At 45.3% G+C, this 23,269-nt stretch overlaps 1 protein-coding gene across 2 annotated transcripts in view; it reads left to right on the forward strand.

The window, feature by feature from the left end:
* Nucleotides 1-23,269, forward strand: part of KDM6A (lysine demethylase 6A) — a 1,083,812-nt gene that overhangs the window by 836,729 nt on the left and 223,814 nt on the right. For both annotated transcript variants that reach the window (XM_078658310.1, XM_078658311.1), the window contains one exon: nt 11,044-11,192. In XM_078658310.1, the coding sequence (XP_078514436.1) occupies nt 11,044-11,192 (149 nt within the window). The remainder of the gene's footprint in view (nt 1-11,043; nt 11,193-23,269) is intronic.

The raw sequence follows: 23,269 nt of genomic DNA on the forward strand, positions 1-23,269 counted from the left end.
CACCTTACGGCAGCACCTTGCACAAGTCCTGTAATGCAGTGCAGTGTCAATTAATGTCTCCTTCAGTTTGCTGCTGAATTGAGAAAGTAGCACTGACTGTTTCAAAAGAAAAATCTTTATTTTAAGAAGCATTCTGTTATTTAAACTGAAATGTTTTCTTTGTTGTCTTTTTAGCCACTATATTTTGTTCGCCTTTGGCTCAAACACCATGGAATACTCAACTGACCTGGTGCATTGTTTCCCTTTCTGTGTGTGACTGTGTTGAGTATCAGTTTTTCAGTACAGTGATTATTGGAGAATGAATGACTGGCAACTCCCAGGTGCCCCTGCTGTTTTCCAAATTGAAGTCCCAAACTAGCGCAAACCAAAATGAGTCCTCCACTTGAAGCCTTGTTTAAGACAATGTCGATAAATGGGTTGGCTATCGGAGACCACCTGCCATCACCACTGGTTTCGATCATTGTTTAAAGACTTTATAGCATACTCCAGTTAATGTGCCCATTGGTCCTACCTACTACTCCCCTAAAATGCCCCCTAAATTTAGTATTTTGGAGTCTTCCCCAGACCTAGAGGTTAGATTCCTCCAACATACGAAGAAGACGCCGTGCAGCAAGGCCTGGAGAGGACTACTGACTTGGCCTCAGCCCTACCGGCCTGTCTTCAGCTTTAAAGACTCTACAAAGACGTCTGTCCTGTGGCCAACGACATCCAGAAACCTGAAGAAGACTGCCTGCTCTTCAACAAAGACTATGGAAGATAGGGGGCCTTCGGTTGGTGGCTGCTAGCAGGCAGGATACGCGGCTGTGGGAGCAGAGTTCCTGGTCAGTTACATAGGGCAAGTGGGGAAGTAGAGTAGGGTAGTTGCTGCACTTCCAGCGGCACTCGGGCGGCTGGTTGCAGGGTGCTTTTGGGCCTTCGGGCGCACTTGGAAGTTGAACAAAGGCTGCAGGCTCGGGGACGGAGGTTCTTCAGGTGCGACCACCACTTCGAGAGGTAAGTTGGGATCTTGGTGGATAGGTAGACACCCAGGAGTTGGGCACAGGGGGCCGTGGTGCACCGGGTGCAGGGGTGTCTTTTGGTGTCGGGAAATCTAACCCTCAGCTGGTCGCGGTTGGAGGGGTCCCTTGTTGTGAGGCTACAGGCGTCATCAGGATCGTCGAGGAGGGTCTTTGTGCACTGGATTTCGGGTCACAGTCGCCAGGGGGACGTCCTTGTGGTCTTGATCCACTCAGGCACAGGCCGGGCTCGGCGGGTGCAGTGTGTACTGGATTCGCGGTTCCTGGCTGGCACCGGGGTTGTTGCTATTTGAGCAGAACCACTGCTCATGGGAGTCCCAGTCCTTAGATAAGCATTGCAGGCAGGTCCGCCAGGGTTTTTGAGGTTGCTGTCTGCAGGAGACACCATGATTTTAGCAGGAGCAGGTTCAAGGATCAACAGACCGGTAGGGCTGGGGCCAAGTCAGTTGGTGTCGTCCTCTTGTTAGCAGCTGTACGGCAGGTCTTATTGTTTCAAAATCGGGGTCTGAGGAAGGAATGTTCAGGATGCCCCTAAATACAAAATTGAGGGATGTTACAGGTAGGGCAAGGACAGGGACCAATGGGTCCGTGTCCTGGGGTGAGTTCAGCCTGCCACTCTCCACTAGGAGGGGGCAGGAGCCTAGCTCTAATTGGGTAGTGCTCCCCATTCTCAAAATGGCGAGAGCCCGAGGTTGTGCTTTACCTCGCCTCCCCCACCTGTGGGGTGGGGTTGGCAGAGGCTGGCACACCCCCTTTCTTTCCTTTGTTTTCCCCGCCTGTCTTCCCACCAGAGTGGGGGTCAGAACCGGTGGGGGCCAATTGCTGAGTACAGCAAGTGGCCTGGGGAAGCTCACAAAGGCAGCATGCCTTTGAAGCTTCCCCTGCCCATCCTGGGGGAGGAGGTTTGGCACCTCGTCCCAGGATGTGCATTGTTTCAGGCCCCCGTGAGCGGCAGGCTCTAGACCCAGGGGTAAGGGTGTACCTGTAGCGCCCCTAAATTTAGTGTTTAGGGGCACACTGAACCTTCCTTCCTCAGATCCCAATTTTGAAACAAGAAGAAAGAAGACCTGCTGTGCAGCTACTAACAAGAGGACAACACCAACTGACGTGGCCCGAGCCCTACAGGCCTGTCGATCCTTGAACCTGCTCCTGCTAAACTCCGGCGTCTCCAGTGGTCAGCAACCTCGGAAACCCTGGAGGACCTGACTGACTTGCTCATCTAAAGACTGGGACTCCCATTAGCAGTAGTTCTGCTCAAACAGCAACAACCCCTGGTGCCAGCCAGGAACCGCGAATCCAGCACACTGCACCCACCGAGCCCGGCCTGTGTCTGAGTGGACAGCCTCACAACCAGGGACCCCTCCAACCGCGAACAACTGAGGGTAAGATTTCCCGACGCTAAAGACAACCCGGCGCCCCACGGCCCCCTGTGTCCAACTCCTGGGTGTCTACCTATCCTCCAAGATCCCAACTTACCTCTTGAAGTGGTGGTCGCACCTGAAGAATCTCTGTCCCCCAGCCCGCAGACTTTGTTCAACTTCCAGTTCTCCCATTGAAATACATTCGCGCCCGAAGGTCCAAAAGCACCCAGCCGCCCGAGTGCCACTGGGAGTGCAGCATCTACTCTACTCTACTTCCCCACTTGCCCTGAGTAAGTGACCAGGAGCTCACCTCCCCCAGCCACATGATCTGCCTGCTAGCAGCCACCAACCAAAGGCCCCCTATCCTCCATAGGATAACATTGGCCCTACTCACCCTGCACCTGGCTGTCCCTGTGCCGCTGAGGGTGTAGCAACTGTACTTACCTGATCCTGGGGGACCCCTGAGTCTACCACCAGAACCTTAACTCTGCCAGCGAGTACTTACCCAAAGACCGATAACTTGATTTTCTCCATAGGGTAACATTGGCTGGGTCTCACTCAGAATTTCTTGTCGATTTTTCAAACTTACAAATATTCCTTAAAAATAGTCAGAAAACTAAAAACGAAATTACTCACCTGCAATCAGGAGAGATCCCAGTGCTGTATCTTTGAGCGCAGCACTGAACCTGAAAAGTAATTATAACCGGGATTTACTGTTAAACCAATTTTCCTCCATAGGAATACATTGCCTGGCGTTTGCCAGAAATTCTTCTAAGTGTCGATTTTCAAAACGTACAAATATTCCTTAAAAATCGCCTGTATAGCAAAAACGATTTCTTTCAACTGTTTACAGGAAATATACCAGGGCGGAATCCAAGATCCAGCCCCGAGTAAGAAAAACATTTGTAAAGTAATTTTATTTCATTTACTTAAAACTTCCTATTGAGCTCAATGTTATTTTGTGTTTAAACTTGTGTTGCATTTTGCATCAACTGTATCTATTGCATTTAAAAGTAAACTGCTATTTGAAAGTATTCAATTGCAACATCTCATTCTGAGAAAGTATTTGATACCTACTGTGGTTCTAAAATAAAGTAACTATATATTTTTATATACAAAACAATTGGCCTAGAGTTCAGTTCTTGAATGTGTGAGACCATTTGCTGACTGTGTACAACAAATGCTTTACACTGTCCTCTGATACTGCCTTACTGCTCGACCAAGCTACCACTTTAGAGAGTAGGGTTATATCTAACTTTAGCCTCTGCCATACCTCTGGGGACTGTGGACTCTGTGCACACTGTACCTTACTTTGGTCCAGTATATACAGAGCCACTTTCTTACACACATGTTCTTTAAGTGCGCCTTAGTAGAATCTAATTGGACTCCTGTACAGAATCATATGTCTTTAATATACCCATTAATCTCTCGTTTCCTAAGGTTTTGCTAGACCCTTGAGCTGCACCTTCACCTCTTGATACTATGGACTTGGCGCTGCTGGATTTACTCTTAATCATTGCAGTTAGTCATACTTACAGAATGGAAATCTTTCCAACGCCAATCGTACCACACCCTTGTGGACATGGGTGTCTCACCTTCTAGGGGCTCGTACACTCCTCCAGGGCAAACAGTCTGCACCTCCAATTCTAGCACTGTTTGGCGATCTTTGAATAGTTATATAGACTTGAGCGTTCAGGGTATAGTGGGTCAACATCCCTCTGGGACTTCTCCTTAGGACTTAACATTATGGAAATTAAGCAGATATCCCATCATGCCATTACCTCTCCTCCTTCCCACCCATCTCTTCACCCATCCCCCTCTTTTCCAGCCCCCTACAGGTTTATCTTAGTTAACAAGTGATACCTATTTTGCCGTTGATTACTATATTGTAATGCATGGTTGTCTTCAGGCTCCAAATGTCGCATTGCCTTTGAAGCCTTTTCATTATATCTTGGAGTGATCTTATAAATGTTTTGTAACATAATTTGCACTCTGCAACTCTGTTCTTTGTAGCAATCATATGACAGTTTAATCCTCTTGTCAAGACTATTCTCTTTGCTGATATCTAGCTAAGTCTACTGCTATGTGGCGATTATGTTGTTGGTATTTGCACTATGCATTGCTTCTAACGTATGTATCACCGTATTTTTTCGATGGTATACCCGTTCTTTCACATGTAATTAAATATCTTAACGCAATTTTATTTTCAAGTGATCGGAGATCATACTTAATCTCCACTTCACCCCAAAGAATTAAGTACTTGGAGGGCAGTCATGGACAATTGGTTTTCAAATTGATGGTCTATCATTTGAAGGACACATCTGTGTCAGAAGTCGATTCCTCTTTAGACAATTCTTAATTCTATTGCTAAACAAAACTCATCTCGACTGGCTTTAGTGGTGCCCTAGATTGTCATTGGGTGTGATTTCTATTCATATGTGCATTAAAGACACAGTGATAGATGTCTGTGAATGGGGTGGTGGAACTGACACCAGCAGCTGTAGCTCTTAATTCTCTCAATGTTGGAGCATGGTCCTGTCCTACTAGATCTCAATACTTTTTATCCACTAGTCAGAACGGAAGCAATGTGGAGCAAATAGGCCTTATATTATCCATAAACGCAAACTGTCAGTCCCTCACTGGAACAAACAAATTGAGAATTTTGACGAATGTATTATGTATTTTCCAAGAGTCCTGGAGCCTAGTCCCCCTATATGAATCAGGTTATGCCTGTTTTTACTCCCCAGCAACAGCAATCGGGAGAGGGCGTCCGTCACAGTGACTGACTATATGGGTGAGTGTTGCCCTGGGCTGCCAAATTACCTGTCAACCAAGCAGTAACCCAGAGGGCCCAAGGGGGTAGGGGTATAATCGACCTGTTTAATATCTATGTACGGGCAACCAAAGGGGACAGACCCTCACCTAGCATCTCGGTACTAGAGGAAAGCTTAGCCAGCTGTTCACCTCACTGTAGAGTTGTGGCAGGAGATTTCAACTGCACCTTTGAGCCTCTGGATCAAGAGGACCTGTTGGGAGTTGAGGCTGACGATATTAAATGGGCTGTCCCCCATTAAACCTAGCAAAAGATGGACGTAGCTGGTGCTCCAACTAAATGCCCTCACTATAGAGTTTGGTCTGAGGGCAACCAACGGGAGAACACCATTGGATAGACAGGGTGCATGCACCTACAACAGAGTTAGCTGCCCATCACTTATTGATTATATCCTATTGGATGTAAGGCTATGGGGAGATTTGGCAGATATGAATGTGGGTACCACCACAGATAGTGATCACAATCATCTCTGCAACTCTGAAACCTCTATGGGAAGCTCCTCACCATCCTAATAGCACCCTACCCATAACAATTGCCAGAGAGATTGTCCCCTCCAACTGTAACAGATTTTTAAAATGGCGCAAAGTAGCGCTGCAAGAATCTAAGATCACTGGCATACGTCAAGTCCTGGCATCAACCACCCTAGAACCTCAGGCTGCAGCCTTGAACCCACAGGGATTGGTGGATGTGCCCATTGTCCACTCGCGGACAGTGAAACAACTTAGTGTATATTTCCTAGCTCCCAATCTGGCCACCAATCCCAGCTTACCTTCCAAAGGGCCTTATTCGTGGTACACGAAAGACTGCAGGCGTAAACGCTGGCACCTAGTTGCAGCAATCAGAGGCAAGAATTGTCCCTTTATTAAAGTCGCTAGGAAGAGTTATAGTGCAGCCTTGCTTAAAGCAAAGATAACATGGGATGAATCCTGCTGGCAACAACTAAAGGAAGCAAGCTTAGCCAAGGATACCATTTTATTTTGGACCCGAGTTTCTTGGGGATACAGGAGAGGGGCATGTCCACCTCCTAATCATATCAGGAAAGTGTTGCACACATCATGTTTGCCTCCCCGGCATACAACTCTCCGAGGTCTAAATGGCTAAAACCATTATGCCGTCCGTTGGGCACGCATGCCTATCGGGCTGCCCTGCGAATCCTTAGGTCAGACTCTAGAACCCTTTTTGGGTGTGGTATGGCCAAATGTCTTAGTCACGCATGGTTAATTAGACAAAGGACCCTATTAAGAGCGGCCTAACGCCTCACTGACCAAAGCTGAATCAAACTGCTGTAGCGATTGAAGGCCACTCAGCTATTTACTGAGATCACAGCTTATGCACTTGCCCTTTATTCTCGATTTCCCCTGTTACTATCTTAAGGGTTGAACTTGTTTTTATAAGGTGCTTATTGGGGCTGCACTCTGGGCCTATTTCAGCGCCCTCCCCTAGGAAAGATTGTTCTGCTGCTATCTCCTTACCCTTTTATTGTAATTTATTCAATCTTTTTTTATTGAAGTATTGTATAATAGTTTTTATCATGTAGCTTCTAGCTAAAGCAGCATCCATTGAGAGTGCAACAGTGTATACTTATAGATTACCTCTGTATACCATTTTTATCATGTTGCTGTATTGTATGTTTATTCTGTATTTTTATTATATAAATGTTTTTTATAGCTTTTATGGCACTAGCAGTTAAAATAAAGCATATACAACAACCATAAACTATCTCAATAAGGAGGGACTAACTAAGTCAAAGACTCTAAAAGGAAGCTCAAATGTTTTCGCTTTAGCTGTTGGCCAGAGACCTGCGGATCACAGCACTTGGTCTCCAAAAGTGTATAAAATGTTGAGGCATACGTTTGGCTCTGTTTCTCATAAAGTTTGTCAACTAGTGAGCGACCACACAAGATATTAGTGCTGCAATAGCAACCTCTGTGTTAAGACTTTCTATTCAGACATACAGAATACAGTTACAAATCTGGAGTCGGAGGGTGGAGAATAATTGTGGGCTGGACTGCCCAAAAGGTCGGAAGTTATCATGGTCATGACTGGTTCTTTGAACTGCTTGTAAACTGGGAGACTACGGTGGTTACTTAATATGCCACATTACCATTACGTGTTAACCAGTGAGCAACTTTGGTGATTCTCGTTTTAATTGATACTAGGAAAGGATTTTACACTTCCATTTTGGATCGTCGAAGAGATACATATCATCCACAGTGCTTACATATTGATGGGTCATCATAGAGCATTCTAAGACTGAAATTTCCAGGGTGATTTCCTGTGAATCTCCCATCTCATTGGAGACCAAATTTGGTCCGCTAACTGTCCGGAATGCCTAGGGTTTACATATTTTCATTGCCTTGAAAAAGTTTGTGTAAGACGAAACACTTTTATTGAAGTCTTTGGGGGGGAGGGGGGCGTGTGGGGGGGGGATAAAGAATATCAAGATTACTATATGTCTTAGATCCCTATGTTTGACTACAGCTGCTGTTAATGTCTCTATACTTAAGTTGTTTGGGGCTACATATACCCATAAATGTTATTAATGTTTACATAACTAGCAAGTGACAAGAGGTGTGCTGTCTAAGCCCTTTTCTGTTTTTTGTATTCACGCACACTCTGTGTGTAAATAACACTGTTGGGTAGTTGGTGTTGTGAGGGCTAATTAAGCATCCAAATCTAGACTTCTCTGTACATTTCTATACTACAGTACTGATCTACGAATGTGTGGACGTTTCCCTATCAGGGAACACTACTACACATTTTTGTGTTGATTCCAGAATACAGTTACAAAGGGAAATTCCTGTTTCATCATTTGGTCAGATTTTTAAATTTGTAGGTTCCCCTTCTTCCCTCTCCCCTGTTCTCCTCTACCAAAAGGGGACTTCCAAGCAATCCAGAAAATTAGTGATGCCATTTAGTCTGGAGCTTTCACCCCAGCACCAGTGCTTGTGTCTGTGCCTCCTTCTGATGTTAGACTATTTGCTAAGGTGCCGTACAAACAGGATGCCCTATTTAAGATGATTTCATCCCTCCATTACTAAGCTTGACTGCCTGACTTCTTCAAATGCATAGTATACTGGTTTAACCCTAACCAAAATCTGCATTAAGTATTCTGAAAAAAGGCTAAACTTACGATTAGGATTTTCATTATCTTTCAGATGGAAGAGATGTGCTTGGCACCGATAAAGTATGATTGGGTGACCCAACATTGTGTCAGAAACCGTCTTCTTACATACCTTTTATATTTGGCTTTCCATTTTTTTCCCTTTTTTCTGATAACGGAAAATGTCCTCAGAAGTGTCTTTTCGCCATCCCAGTGACTAAGAAATGTTTGAGGCAGTGATCTCCAACATTTGTTCAGGATGTTCAGACCTATGCCAGATGTCCAAGATAATCAGAATTATGATAGGGCTATCTTAAAAAATGGGAATAGGCTTAGTGTTAGGCACACCTGTTTTAACATCTCTATCCTGGCTAATAAATGTAGTGTTTTGCGAATTGGTAGGACATTTCTTTGTACTATTTTACTGTCTTTTTTTCAGCTAGCTAGTTCAGTTGCCATATGTCAGTCTGAAGAATGTGCATAATGCATGCCTTAGCCCTTTGCTTTGCTACATAACATGAATTTGAATATTTGCTTTACTGATGTGGGATACTATCTGCATTCTAGGTTTTTTCTGGGTGCCTCCCTCCTTTTTTCAGTAAAATAATGAAGGGGGCATGCTTTAATTGAAGAGAGGACAGGTTGTGGGTATGCTCTTTTATGCCACAGTGTCCCTTATGAAAATGCACTGAAATTACTTGGGCTTTCTATAGCATGCAATGTGCCCATAGGCCAATTTTAAAATGTCTTCAGACCACCACTAATTTATGTTTTCACAGATAAACATATATTTTTGCTGTAGGCTTTGGTCTTCATTGTGTTTTGTGACAGGCTATTTCAGCACTCTTTCCGAGTTGTGTTTTCTTTAAACAAAAACAAAATTTGAAAATCGTACATTGTAAATTGTACATTGTTTTTCATTACCAATCATCTGTATTGCCCCTCTGATGGGAGTAAATTACTGCCTGTGAGGTGGTTTCGCGTCTTTGAGCAGCTCCCCTCCTTCCTGCTGGCACAAGTTTGACTCTGTCCATACTAAATCAAGTTTTAGTTCCCATATGTAGAAAAACTTGTTTTGTTTCATAAATGGCTTGAAAATGCCACAAAAGGTCTTAGGATGTACCTGTAAAATCTCTTAGTGTAGCCCACCACTTGTGGAATATTGAGATCTGATTACCTCCTTGAAATGATAGATGGTCAAGAGATCCATCTTCTAGACGCGCTGTCACTTGCTTAGTGAACTGTATTTCCGGAAATTAGTTTCAGGCCAAAAAGCCAGTCTTTTCCTTGATAACAAATAATTCTCTGGTGTCTGTGTAGTACTGGCCGTTGGTAAAGTATTCCTCAAACTAGAGGAAATAATTATTTTCCAGCTTCATGCAGCACTTTGCCATCTTCTAGAATTATAAAGCATCTAGAAGGAAAGTCGGCAAGTGGCACCTCGGTGACAGAATATGCTCATGTGATGTTTTGAGCTTTGGATTGCAGCCACAAACAAACTTGAAAGTGTTTGTTTTTTGAACAACACAGAAAGTGAACCTGCTTTATACCCACTGTTGGTTCGGACTCATTCCTGTGAGCTTGTGAACATAGTATACTATCAATCTTCATTTCGGTCCTCTACTGCTGTCTAACTCCTCAACAGTTTAGCCTGCTTAGCTATTGATCATGAATAATTTTAAACCTCCGGTGGAACATTAAATCATTTAAAAACTATTCTTTTGGAATTTTACTAGTTTTTCTTTCAACCTCTTACCAACACACTCACTTAAAGTAATGCATTTTTCAGGTTTGCTAACTGCCCTCCAGTTTCTCGGGTTTTGAGGTATGCTCAGACTGTTGTTTTCACTGAAATGGTTGCTAACTTGTTGGGCATAAAAGAGGCACTAATCATATCTGATAGTGACTTTATGTTAGTCCTCAGTAAAACTTGTATTTTTCAGATGCACTGTTAATGGTTGGGGATAGCACTTTTTGTGTTTGGGGACTATGGGTAAGGAAGTATTAGGAGCAAACCAAGGTCTTATTAGAAGATTTCCTTAACAATGATTATTCTCTTAAGTAAGTGTGCATATTTCTTGTAACTGTCTTATTGGAAAAGTACTCAACTATTTTCTTCTGAAATGTATTTTGCCCTTCACATTATTGATGGTCAGATATTCACTGAGGTTATACCAATTTAATTTGGTCAGATATAAAATGGCTATCCGCTGAGTGGCATAGTAGAAAATGTTGTGTTGGCATTTCTGAAATGAAAGTATGGAAAAACTTGCAGATATTTTAATTAGGACAGTGGGGCTAGTAAATATTTTGTAAACCGGAAAAAATAAATATGGTCTGTGGGAAAGATCGGTCTTAAACTATTTCTGTTTCCAATTCATTCCCTTCAAATACGCCATTGTTTTGTTGCAATTTTTTAGATTGTAATTGTTGTGGACTGCAGGCAGTGGAAAAACTTCAGCTTTGTTTGCTGAAGTCCATATAATTGGTGGGATATATGCATTTGGATAACACTTTACCAAAATCTTTGAGATTCCATATATATATATGTCAAAACAATGTAGTGTCTACATTCCTGGATTTGTCTTCCATTCAAAATATAAACAACTTGAAGGTGTGTATGTGCCAGTAACATTGTTGAAAAAAAATCATATTTTTAGAAATGTTTTGAAAACTAATTAGTCACAGATAATTTCTAAAGTATCATTTTTTTTCTTTTCCCCCCTACAGGTGGAAGTTACAGCTCCACGAACTGACCAAACTTCCTGCTTTTGCACGTGTTGTGTCAGCAGGCAATCTCTTAAGCCATCTTGGTCACACAGTTATGGGGATGAACACAGTTAAGCTACACATGAAAGTTCCTGGAAGCAGGACATCAGGCAAGTTGTTTTTAGCGTGTCCTTTTCTTTTGGTTTTCATTTGATCATGTTTTACATGATGTTGCTGCTCAATTAAGCACTTTTCTTTACGATCTAATATATATCTATCACATTGCAGATTTCCAATTCTTTGCCTTCTGCCCCTTTCAGTAATTAAAAAAAAAGTTTGTTAAATTTTATTCTGCAAGCACCATGCTGGAAGTCTTCAGGGATAGTTCCTTGTTCAGAGTGAGGTTAACGAAACTGATTATTTTATGATGCACAAATGAAAAGAACGTGCAATTTCCCTTTTCACTGGTTACTTTAGCATTTAAATTGTCGCCAAGTAGCTTTTCATTGAGAAGGTTGACTCTTCCCTCAAGAATAGCAGGGCTACAGTTCGCTTAGTAGGCCTGGATTTGCTGCTAGGCAGTTCCATTAGCAATAGACAAATACAAGGGCCAGTTACAGAGCTCAGTAGCCCCAGCAAAGATAACCCTCTCAACTGGTAAAGATGTCTCCGCAAAGGTAGAGCTTCTTTCAAGGCAAAGGTGGATCTAAAGGTCACCAGCAAGTCTTCTCTGCCAGATTTGCTGTGTCAAAACTTATTTGCCTCTACCCACTTCTCCCCCACCATCTTTTGGAGCCTACCACTTTTCCACACATTAGGAGTGGATCTTGACTGAACACTGGATCATCCAGTTGATCCACAAGGTCCGTGCGTTAACATTACTTTTCACTCCACCAGGAGAGGCTCTGCTGCCTACTCCTTACAGTAGCGGTCATTGCTCTGCCCAACAAAAAGGCCATCAGGTCCACTTAGACATCACAAAGGCTCGCTTTTGTGAAATCACAAGGCAATGTTGTCAGCTTGAAAGGCAAGACCACTAACAAATAGGAATCTTGGGTTGCACCTGTGAGAAAGGGAGAATTTGGAAGATTGTAGAAGGCATGCTGTAATTCCAGGGGTGCTAACCAGTCTCCTACATTCATGGCCAGCCAAAACTGGCTTAGACACAGCATCTTAAATTAGAATTTTAACATGTCCTCCTCAGTGAAGAAGAGCAATATCCAGAGATGCAGAATGGATCATTGGCCATCCTGGTGAACCAAGAAGTAAAAGGAATAAAATCCTGTGCGGCGGCTTCTAGAGGCATGGTATGTGATCCTTTTTAATCACAGGCTACCATGGGCTATAATTTGTGACTATTAGGATATTTACTAAGGTCCTGCGGAATCCTGTAAAATAATTAGGATGAAATATTCAAAAATAGGATGAGATATTCAAAAACGAAACACAAACATGATTCAGCATTGTTTTTGTGATATTGTATAGAATAAAGTCCCATGGTATAAGTGAAAGCACTATAGGCATGTACAGTGCTAGACTATTTTGGTCAGATGATAGCTATGCTCATTTAAGCCAAAGTAACATCAGTCCCTTGGTACTCCAGCAATATTATAGCAACGTTCCTTCTGTCATAGTGTGTCTAGAATGTAATGTTTCTTCACTCCATGCTTTGCTAGACCCGGTTAACTGGGACAAGAAATAAACTACAGGACACCTCCAGAAGATGATTAATCCACAGACCTCCATCCTGCAGATTCAATTTTCTGCTTGAAATAGTTTTACCAGTCTTCTACTTCAAGATTTCTCTTGATACAAACAATGGGCCCCAAAGTACTACATATGTAATTTACAACCCTACCTGTGAAGCCTTCACCTCTGTGCAGAGATTTCCGAACACACAAAAGCCTACGCTTTAGTAGAAAATGTGGAAAGGACAAAGAAAGTGGTTAGAAAATGGGGAATACTAACTCACATGATAGGAGTTTAAGGATCTGGTCCTGGGTAGTATTTATGCCCCGAATTTTGACCAGGACACATTCCTAACAAAGGTCGGTCGAGCTCTGGCGGATTGGATGGATTTTCCCTGGATCCTGGGAGGGGACTGGAATATGGTGCTGGACGTGGGATTAGATAGACCGCACCCTCCCCAGCAAATGACCGGGATACATAGAACGGCGGAAATGTACCAGACTTGGCTGGCGGGATGGGGACTTGTAGATGTATGACGAGCATTACACCCGACCCACAAAGAATACTCTTACTATTCCCCAGTACACAACCTTCACACGCGACTGGATAGATTCCTGTGCACTAAATCTCTGCTGTCCAAGTGTACCTCATCGGAATACCTGGCTAAAACCTTTTCAGATCATAGGCCACACACACTGGACCTGCACTGGGGTAGGGTGCCGTCCCCGGTGCCCACCTGGAGGCTCGATCCGCAGCTGCTGGAGGATGGCCCCTTCTGCAGGTCGCTGTCAGAGGCCCTGGATAATTACTTCCTGGAGAACTGGGATACAGCAACGTCCAATTTAGTGGTGTGGGACGCTATGAAAGTTGTAATACGAGGGGCGGCCATAGGACAATTATTGGGAGCCCGGCAGGAAATCCACAAGAAAAAGTGTGTGAGGTCGAGAACCGGCTGAAAACCCTGGAAAGGGAGGCAAGTGTAGACCCTACCCGGAAGGGGGAATTACAGACTAACAATATTGAACACGCGGAGCTGCTGGAAACGTTACGGGTCATAGACCATAAAGAGTACCTACGCAGTCAGCAGGCTGAATCCGACAGATCCGGAGCCCTGCTGGCCCGCCTGGTGCGAGACTGCCCCTAAACCCTGGTGATTACGCAGATCCGAGACGGGTCAGGTAGAGTAGTGCATACACAGTCTGAGATTAACAAGGCATTTCGAGACCACCTGCGGGCCCTATTCGCCCCCTCCCCCACGGCTGACACTGACGGGATCATAGACTTTCTAAGGGATTTACCTTTCCAGGCCCTGACTAGAGATGAGCAGGCTAAGATGGATGGACCCATCACGCAGCAAGAAATACGAATAGCAATCCGATCCCTTAATTACGGTAAGACACCAGGCATGGATGGACTCCCTGTGGAGTTCTACCAGACTTACTCTGCAACCCTGGTGCCGGTTTTGGAGACTGTATACAAGACGTCGTATGAGTCTGGACGCTTACCTGCATCAACGATGCAGGCCCTTGTTACCTCCATACCTAAACCGGGTAAGGAGGCTCGTGAGCTGACTAATTATAGACCCCTTTCGATGCTCTCCACAGAGTAGAAGATCCTCAGTAAGGCCATCGCTCTGAGAATACAGGCCCGACTCCCTGCCCTGATCCATCCATCCAGACCAGTGCGGATTCCTCCCAGGTAGGAGTACGTCCCAAAACACGCGGAGACTCCACTCTCTAATGTCGGCCACGCCACCGGACATACCCCGGGCAGGATGTGTCGCATTGGAGAATTGGCAGGCATTCGATTCCCTGGCATGGCCGTTCATGTTTGAAGTGCTGCAGCGCTTCGGTTTCCCAGAATCATTAATCAAATGGATACAACTACTATATACAGACCCCTCAGCCAGAGCACGTACCGGCAGATACATCTCGGACAGCTACTCCATCCACAGAGGCACCCGCCAAGGCTGCCCACTGTCGCCCCTTTTATTTGTTTTGACGTTAGAACACTTAGCTAACGCTCTCAGAACTCACGCAGAAAGAGTGGGAATCTCCATAAGGGGGACACATAACTTGTTATCGATCTATGCGGATGATATCTTATTATACTTCCGGGACTTGGAGGGGGATCATTCGCCCATAGCGTCCATTCTTGACCGATTTGAAGCTGTGTCTGGATTAGCCGTTAACCCGGCAAAATCTACAGGATTCTACTTTGGGGCACTACAGCACCCTTCCCGGATTCAATTTGGTGGACACTTGATCTCAATAGTGCAGACTACGTTCAAGTACCTAGGCATTAACGTGTATAGATTGCCTGACGATCAGATCGAGGGAAATGTTCGTAGAGCCATTAATGGACTGCGAAGTAGTGTGGTATTCTGGACGTCACTGCCTCTGTCTGTCATGGGGAGAATTTCCGTCTCTAAGATGGTGTTGCTCCCTCGTATACTATATTACTTCTTAAACCTACCGGTTCTCCTCCCACGACAAATCTTTAACACACGGAATACGCTCCTAATCTGGGGCACTGGCAGGAAGAGAATTAGCCTCCGGAAATTACAATTGAGTACCAGAGGGGGAGGGCTTGGGGTGCCGGACTTTAGAGGGTACTATTATGTGAGCCAGCTACAATGGCTGTCGCGATGGATTGCAGGTAGAGATCTACATGAGATTGACCTCACGACCGATAGACTGGCACGTGGCGAACTACACTCCCTACTTCTACCTGGGGCCAGGACCTCTCGGGACTGCCACCCTTTATTGCATACTGCCCTGCTGTGCTGGCCGAAAGCGCTATCGTACACGTCTGAGGCCTTGCCTTGCGCTGACAATATTCCTCTGTTAGGAGTTCCGACGCCGCAGGGACGACTGACGCGGGGTAGATTGCAACCCTGGACAGACAGGGGAGTAGACACAGTGGGAGATCTTTTTGGAGATGATGCACTATTGGACCATGACTCCTTTTTGCAGATCACGGGGGCGCCTCCGAGGCTCTATATCCTACACGCCACAGTAACACACTATGTACGAAATAAATGGGCCCCACAGCGAGTAAAACCTGCACAGCACGAACTGGTACATCTACTTTATTATATGGGTACCGGGGGACACTTGGTGCGTTGGCTCTACACCGGGATCAGAGAACACGCTGCCGTATCTCTTAACCCACTCCGAGACTCCTGGGCCCTAGATTCGGGCGAGGCTCTGACGAATGGTGCCTGGAAGGCTATCCTGGAACACCTTAGAAAGGTGTCCCGGAATGTTAAGTTTAAATTCATACAAGCTATGGTACTACATAGGGCATACCTCACCCCCCACAGGCTACACAGAATGTTCCCGGATTCTCCCCACTGCTGTCCCAGTTGCAGAGCTGACGAAGCCGGCCTACTCCATATGCTGTGGGCATGTCCGCGCCTGCGTGGTTACTGGGGTGGGATTTGCCTGGCCCTGCGTACAACCACGGCCTTCCCGGTCCCGGAGGAAGCACTGCCTTGTCTGATAGGCCACCGGAGGCACCCCAAACACCATAAGGCCCAGGTGCGGTTCCTAGACTTATCCTTGCTGCTGGCAATTAGAGTTATAACCATGAGGTGGAAATCCGCCAGACCTCCCGATCTGGAGATATGGCGATCTGACGTACTGAGGTGGGGCAGAGCTGAGGGTACAGTATTACGTAGGGAGGAAGAGAGAGGACAACGGAAACACCCGATAGCGCAGGAGTGGGAGCGGATGCTGCTGGAGGTGAAGGAAATGGAGAGTGAACCAACACGGGTGGTTGGTTCCCAGGTGTGAAAGTGTGGAGAATGTGGGTAGGGATGACATGAAGCGCACTAGCCCAGGAAGCGCGCAGGTTGGTCAGACGAGTATGCATACACTAGACGGGATGAGGCTGGGTAAGAACCGGATAGAATACCAAATACATGAATGGACCAGGAGACTTACGAAACGGGGAGGGGGGAGTTGGGTGGGAAGGGAACAGTACAGACGTAGGAGATCCTGGACTATTGTTACATGTCTAAGACAAAGAACATAGCGGCGCACGAGAAGTCCTGTAAGGGATGAAAGGAGCATACTGTTTTGTAGCTTATGACTGTGCGCTACTTGCAAGTTCTGAATGTAACAAGATATTGCAGTTGCATTTTGTAGTCTGGAGTTACTGGTTGTGGGAGATAAAAGAAAAGACTGTGCACTAATGGAACTGTTTAACTGTACAATGTGATATGATAAGCAGTCGCCAATAAAGAGGGTTTTTTTTTTTTTTTTTTTTAACGCGAGTGTCCACGGGTCTGGGGGGATGTTGTCTGGTCTCTCGCGGGGCGTGGGGCGGCCCATTCTGGGTGGAGGGGGAGGTCTTGTGTCTTCCTTGGATGCCCATCGGTCGCCGGGATTGGTGGTCTTTTTCTTCGTCTGGGTTTCCTTGTCCGCATCGCTCGGGGGGGGCTGCGGGCTTGTTGTCAGCCCGCGGTGCGCCCGAGTGTGTGGTCTCTGCTGGGGGGAGTGGTCTTGCCGGGTGGGGGCCGATGGTGATAGGGTGGGATTTTGTGATGCGGTGCTCGGTTGAACAAGGTGGAGAGTGTTGGAATTGGTGTATGGGAGGCCTGGCTTTGTTGATGTGACTCATGGATCAGGCTGGGGAGCAGTGTGGGGATAGTGTTGGCAGGTGGCTGTCTGGAGTCTTGGTGTGGTCGGCATGTTTCAGCGCCGGTGGTTGGCTGGCTCTGACCGTGCTTTCTTCGGGGCCTGCTGCTGAGGTGCTACTGCAGTGGAGTGGATTGTGTGTACGGAAAAGGCATATGCGGTGTGGTGGATCTGGGTGGTGCCGCCGTGGTCGCCCGGTTCGCGGTGTGGGCGGGGGTCCTTCCTCGTGCGGCGTCCTTTGGCGGACGGTGTCTGTGGGAGGGGGGAGCATTGTGTCTCGGTGTGGGCTGTGCAGTGGTCGTGGTGAATCCAGACAGTGTTTACGTTGGTGGGGTTCCTGGTCGGTGGTGCGCCTGCTGCCGTCCCTGGGCATTGGGGTCCAGGCTTGGATTTCTCGCCTTTTTGTTCGGGGGGGCTGCCTCGCCTTGCCTGGCGGCGGCTCGGGGTGGATGGGGGGCGCCGCTTTGGAGGGGGGGGAGAGGAGCCTGGCGGTGTTTTAGGGTTCGTCCTCATAGCGTCGCGTCTTTGGGCGTGCAGGCTTGCCGCGCAGGCGCGTCTGGGTGGCGCCGTCGCTGCCATCGTGTTGCGTGATATTTGTTTTTTTCCTATATCTATAATGGTCGCGGTGGTGGTCTTGGTCGCGGCTGCACTCTCTGCTCGTGGCGGGGGTCCGGCGGCGCTTCTTGCACCGCTAACAGCCGTAGGTGTTCCTTGTACTTGGTCCCGCTGCTACAAACACAGGCGGAGACAGCCCTCGGACAATCACGTGGGTAAATGGTGGTGTGGGAGGCGTTGTGGGGTTTTTGCTGTGGGCGGAGAGTGTGGTCGCGATTGGGATTGCTATTGCGACCATTAGTCCACTTACTGGTGACATACCGTGATAGACAACTAAGGGATATTGCCAGGAACAGTGACTCAATCAACCAATGGCACAATACTTCAGCTGCCCGGTCGGCTGTCAGCAGGTGTCATTTCTAGTCTATTGGATGGGAATGACCGCTTATAGATTTGACATGCGGGCGAGCCTGATGTTTCTTACTCTGATTTATACTAACAGGAAGAGTAATCCGTGAAAGGCTGGATGGTCTCACTCTTATTAGGATGATTAACAGCATATAAACCAACAGAGAACATACTGGAGAGCTTAAGATACATGATAATAGATCTTTTCTTTCAGTTTCTCTGGGTAAACTTAATAAGGCATAGTTGGTTTAGGAAGGAACTGGGTGTCGCGTGGCATGGTGGCGGCGGTGGTGCTGCTCGCGTGTGTCTGTGCGGCGGGCTTGTGCGTTTGGGGGTGTGGTGCTGGGAGGGTGAACCTCGGGGTGTTGTTTGGTTCCTCTCTCCTTTTTGGAGCGGTGCCTCCTGTTAGTCCTGGGCCGTTGCCGGGTGGGGTGGGGCGGCTTCCTTTGGGCGGGGATTTGGGGGTTTGGGCTGGGGTCCCGGTGTTTGGGGGTGGTGGTGGGCGTGTCGCTGATTAGGGGTGCCACTGGTGTGAGTGTTGTTTGGGTTTGTCGTGGTTGTTGTGCACCCCACGCTGGGGTGTGGTCTTTTTTTCTCGTGGACGCCATCTGTCGGGGGTGTTGTGTGGGGGCGGGGGCTTTTGTTCGCACCGCGGGTCGGGTGGCTGTGGTGGTGTCGCTTGGATCCATTGTGTTGTGTGTGTTTTTTTTTTGTACACACGGTTTGTTAAGTTGCATTGGCGTTTCGGTGGTGGGTCCTGGGGGGGGGGAACGGTTGGAGTGTTGGCCGTTGGTGCTGGGGCGTGTTGACCGTGTTGAGATTCTGGGTGGTAGTTTGTTGGTGCTATCTTAGCACTGTGTTTTGGTTTGGGCTATGGGTTGCATCGGTGAGGTTGGGTTTCTCATGGGTCGATTTTGGTGCTTTTCGCGTTGTTCGCTTTGGCACTGCGCTGCGGGGTCCCATTTGGTCGCCATCTGTTTTTGTCTGGTGGGGCCCTGCTTTTTGGTGGGGGTCGCATACTCGGGCGTGTCGTGGGCTGGTGGTGGGTTTGCGGCCCCCTTTTGGGCTTTGGGTGGTGTGGACGGGGGGGCCCGGATGGGGGGGGGGGGAAACGCCGGGTTCGGTGGCTGGTGGGTGTCCGGGGGGATGTGGGATCTCTTTCTTTGTTCGGAGTGGGTTGTTTCGTGTTTTGTGGGAGATCGGATGGCGTTTTTTTCGGACCCGTGGATACTTTTGTTGTTATTGAAGTATAGTCAGGGAGGCCAAGGTATCGAGCGTTGAAATAGTTGAGACGCGCACTTAATCCTGCTTAAAGATTGGGATGGTAAGCCGTTTTAGGAAGAAAAGGAAAACATTTCTTTAGGACATTCAGATATTGAAAAGATGAGTATGGAACTTGCCCAGCCTGTGTGTGGAATCAAAGTTCATCATCATACACGAGCCTTACATTTTTTTAACTAATTGTTGTGGAATAAGACTTTTGTCCAATGTAGCTGGCAATCATCCCAAAGATTAGATAGGGAGAGGCTTCTAACAGTAATAACTTAGTTTTGGCCTAGTACAACTTGAAGCAATATTTATATATCTAGCCCACCATATTTTTATGCTGAATGAAAGTTACTGCAGGCTTCATATTCCTTACTCTCCAGCCTCAAAACTAGCAATGTATCATCAGCATAGTATAAATAGAACAGGTGATAGTCTTTGATCGAATCACCAAGAGGAGGCATGTAATGGTAAATAATGTAGTAGAGAAGAGCCCTGGGGATTGCACAGCACATATGTTTGGCCGTAGATCAAAAAGGAGGCATGGGTACTTTCGGAGTGCTTCCTGTTAAAAAGGACCAGAATGACTCCAAAGCCAGCCCTTTAACTCCTATCCCACTAAGCCTGTCCACCTGTGCAGCATGATTCATAGTGTCAAAGGCTACTGAGAGGTAAACGAGGGCAAGGGTTGCATTTCCATCCATCGCCAGGATCATCCACAGTCCATTCTGGAGTCCTATTAGTGCCTCCTCAGTGTTTTGAAAAGGACATACACCTTCCTGAGCTGATTAAAAAGGGCTTTGGGCCTCTGTTGTGTTAGGGAGAAACCTATATATGTAGCACTGGGCTGTCCCAGGAAACACAAGGGGTATGGGGGAATTGGCAGCAATTTTGCAACAGTGAATAATACGGATGTTTATGTGTTTAAGGAGGTCTAAGGACCGCATAAGCCATATGTTGTAGACAATATGCAGACAGCTTAGTACCCCCTGTTTAGACATTTAGTAGACAATGTATGGTGTGACTAAGTTACAATTGTTTACTGTGTATCATAAAACTCAATAAAAAGATGATTACAAAAAAATAGGAGTTTAAGAATGATTAAGGAGAGGTTTATGAAGGGGATTAGTGAGTGTCAGTATCCTGCATAAGCTGACACACAAGAATAAGACCATTGCTATTTACAGACTATACTTCTAAAGTTACTGCGGCCTGAAAGCTCCCCATAATAGTAGTAAATGTACTATAGCCCAGTCTTAGAGTAAGTCAAGCACCACACATGGAGACTCCTAGATACTGCAGTGCTCTCCCATAGAAAATAATGGAGACAGGAACTTAAAAGAACACTGCATTGAAAATAGTAATGACTTTTCCCAGCTTTTAAATCAAATTTACATATGTGTTTTTACTTTAAAACAGTTAGCGTAAAGTAATTGTGACATTTTAAAACGTATTAACTTATTATTATTTTTTTTAATTAAACTTAAGACATGTGTAAAGTGATCTTTAAGTAGTGTAAAAATATATCAGTTTTAGGTACCTGTACTATATATTAAATTTTAAATGGTTGTGTAGTTTTTAATTTAGTCAAATGTTAACCAATTAATATTAGTATTAAACTTAATGAGTCAGTATAGATGTACATTTTTATTTTTCATTAAAATACTTTAAACGTTATTTTAAGGTTTAATAAACATGATCTCCTCCTACGTGTGAAAAACGTGTAGTAGTAATTGTGTACTCTTGAATTCAGTCTTGGATGTCTGCACGCCCCAACATGATCGAGTGGAGACATGCAAGTCTGCACTTGGGTATAAATCTACAATCAGAAATGGAAAAGCAATAATCTGTGGACTTATGCTGAGGTGCAGTAGTAGATTTATACGTGAGTAAATCTGCATATGGCAACTTAAATTTATGACTCAGGCCTAGTAAGAGAGTTTATTTAGCAGGCTACAAGGTTTTAGCAGTCAGTACATTAGCTGTGTGTACAAAGATCCGTACTATGGCTGATATACATCTGAAGAACAGACAAAAGGGTTTGGATCTTCTGTATTATAAATAGGTAATCTAGTGTCATGTCATCAGAACTTGAGCAGGCCTGGCGGGAACAATGTTGTTCCTCCTTTGAAAATGTTGTTCTCTAAAATTGACATCTGAAGTTGAGACAGCAGAAAATAAGGGTTCTTCACGATTTCTTAATTGATAGTCCTAAACATACGCCCCATGTGTGAGAACCAAATGCACTTTTACAATAGATAATCTCTCTTCAAAGGCAGTTTTTCTCAAGATGCTGTGCAGGCTACAATAAGAACATGTCATTCATTTTGTAATTAAAAATAAACACTAACTCAAATGAATAGGCCTTTAAAATAACAATTACATTTTTTAAACCCTTCCTATGACACTGGAATTTCTTTGCAACTTAACTCTGCTCCATGTGGCTTTCTATTAGACAAGTCTATCTTTTTGTAAGTGACTCAATACATGTCCTGTTAGAATTGAATTTATATTTCATTATTCTTTATTCACAATACCGAATTATGCATAAAAGCAGCAAATACAGTACAAAATCAATAATTCATCCGATACCATAAAAAACATAAACACTGTTTATCAAAACTACGGTTAAGAAATCTACTTCTCTGTACTTTTCCTAAAGTGAACAGTTAACTTTAAAAAAGACCAAACTCTGAAGCAAACCTCCTTATATCCATGCAATTGTAAATACCGATGATTCTGCCTACATTGAACTAAGCTACATTTCTGTAGTAAAGGAATTAAAACCGTTTAGCAAACATTACATTCAAATTACACCAGGAAAAAGTGTAGCAGTGATTGCTCTATGAACCATTGCAAGGGCAGGCAAGCAGGGAATAGTGTTTGCTAAAGCCCAAAAGAAAGCTTAACGAATGATGAACCACCTACGCTCTGAAACTAAATAAAACAGACTTTTACACCTCCCCATCCCCCAAGATATATAGGGATCCATGACATCCGCTTCTTTTAAACTAAGGTAAATCTACACAATAGTTTTGCAACATTCACTACACTCACTTTTGTCCCACCTATTCCCCATAAAATTCACTTTTACTGCTTTTCTGTCCTCTTTACCGCTTGATGAGGGCAAATGAAACCGCTCCCAGCATCCCAAGGCCTTTTAAAGTAGATTCTACATAAGCAATCCATGGGATGGTAGATCTCTTATTTAACACTAATCAATCTTTGATAATGACTCTAAAGTTGCTTCAGGTTTAGTCTAAATCAAAAGCCATAAAGCATCAAGGGCTGATTTAATGAGCTCCTCCAAATAGAGGAGGCCTAGCTCTCCATGGCAGATATAATGTGCGCTTGTAGGCGGTAGCTGCTACAATTGCCTGCAAAGACAATTTTTCCCTCATCTGCTTGGGATGAGTAGCCCCCCACTCCCGCACCATAACTGACTAAAGGAACACACTTGGACTTGCATGGTAAAAAGGGGAGTCAGGAATTCACGACCAGTGGGTCAGGGCAGATTCAAAAGCGCACTTATCACCTTGCAAAATTTGGAAGTAGCTAACTGAAATATGGAAACCCCATAAACCGGAGGAGACCAACGTGACTCCTAGATAAGGAAAATATTTACCTTGGTTAATCAATTTTCCCTGTAGTCAACTTGGATTCCCCTTCTTCTTGTAGGACCACAG

Source organism: Lissotriton helveticus, chromosome 8, assembly GCF_964261635.1.
Source record: "Lissotriton helveticus chromosome 8, aLisHel1.1, whole genome shotgun sequence".
In the NCBI taxonomy this organism is placed as follows: domain Eukaryota; kingdom Metazoa; phylum Chordata; class Amphibia; order Caudata; family Salamandridae; genus Lissotriton; species Lissotriton helveticus.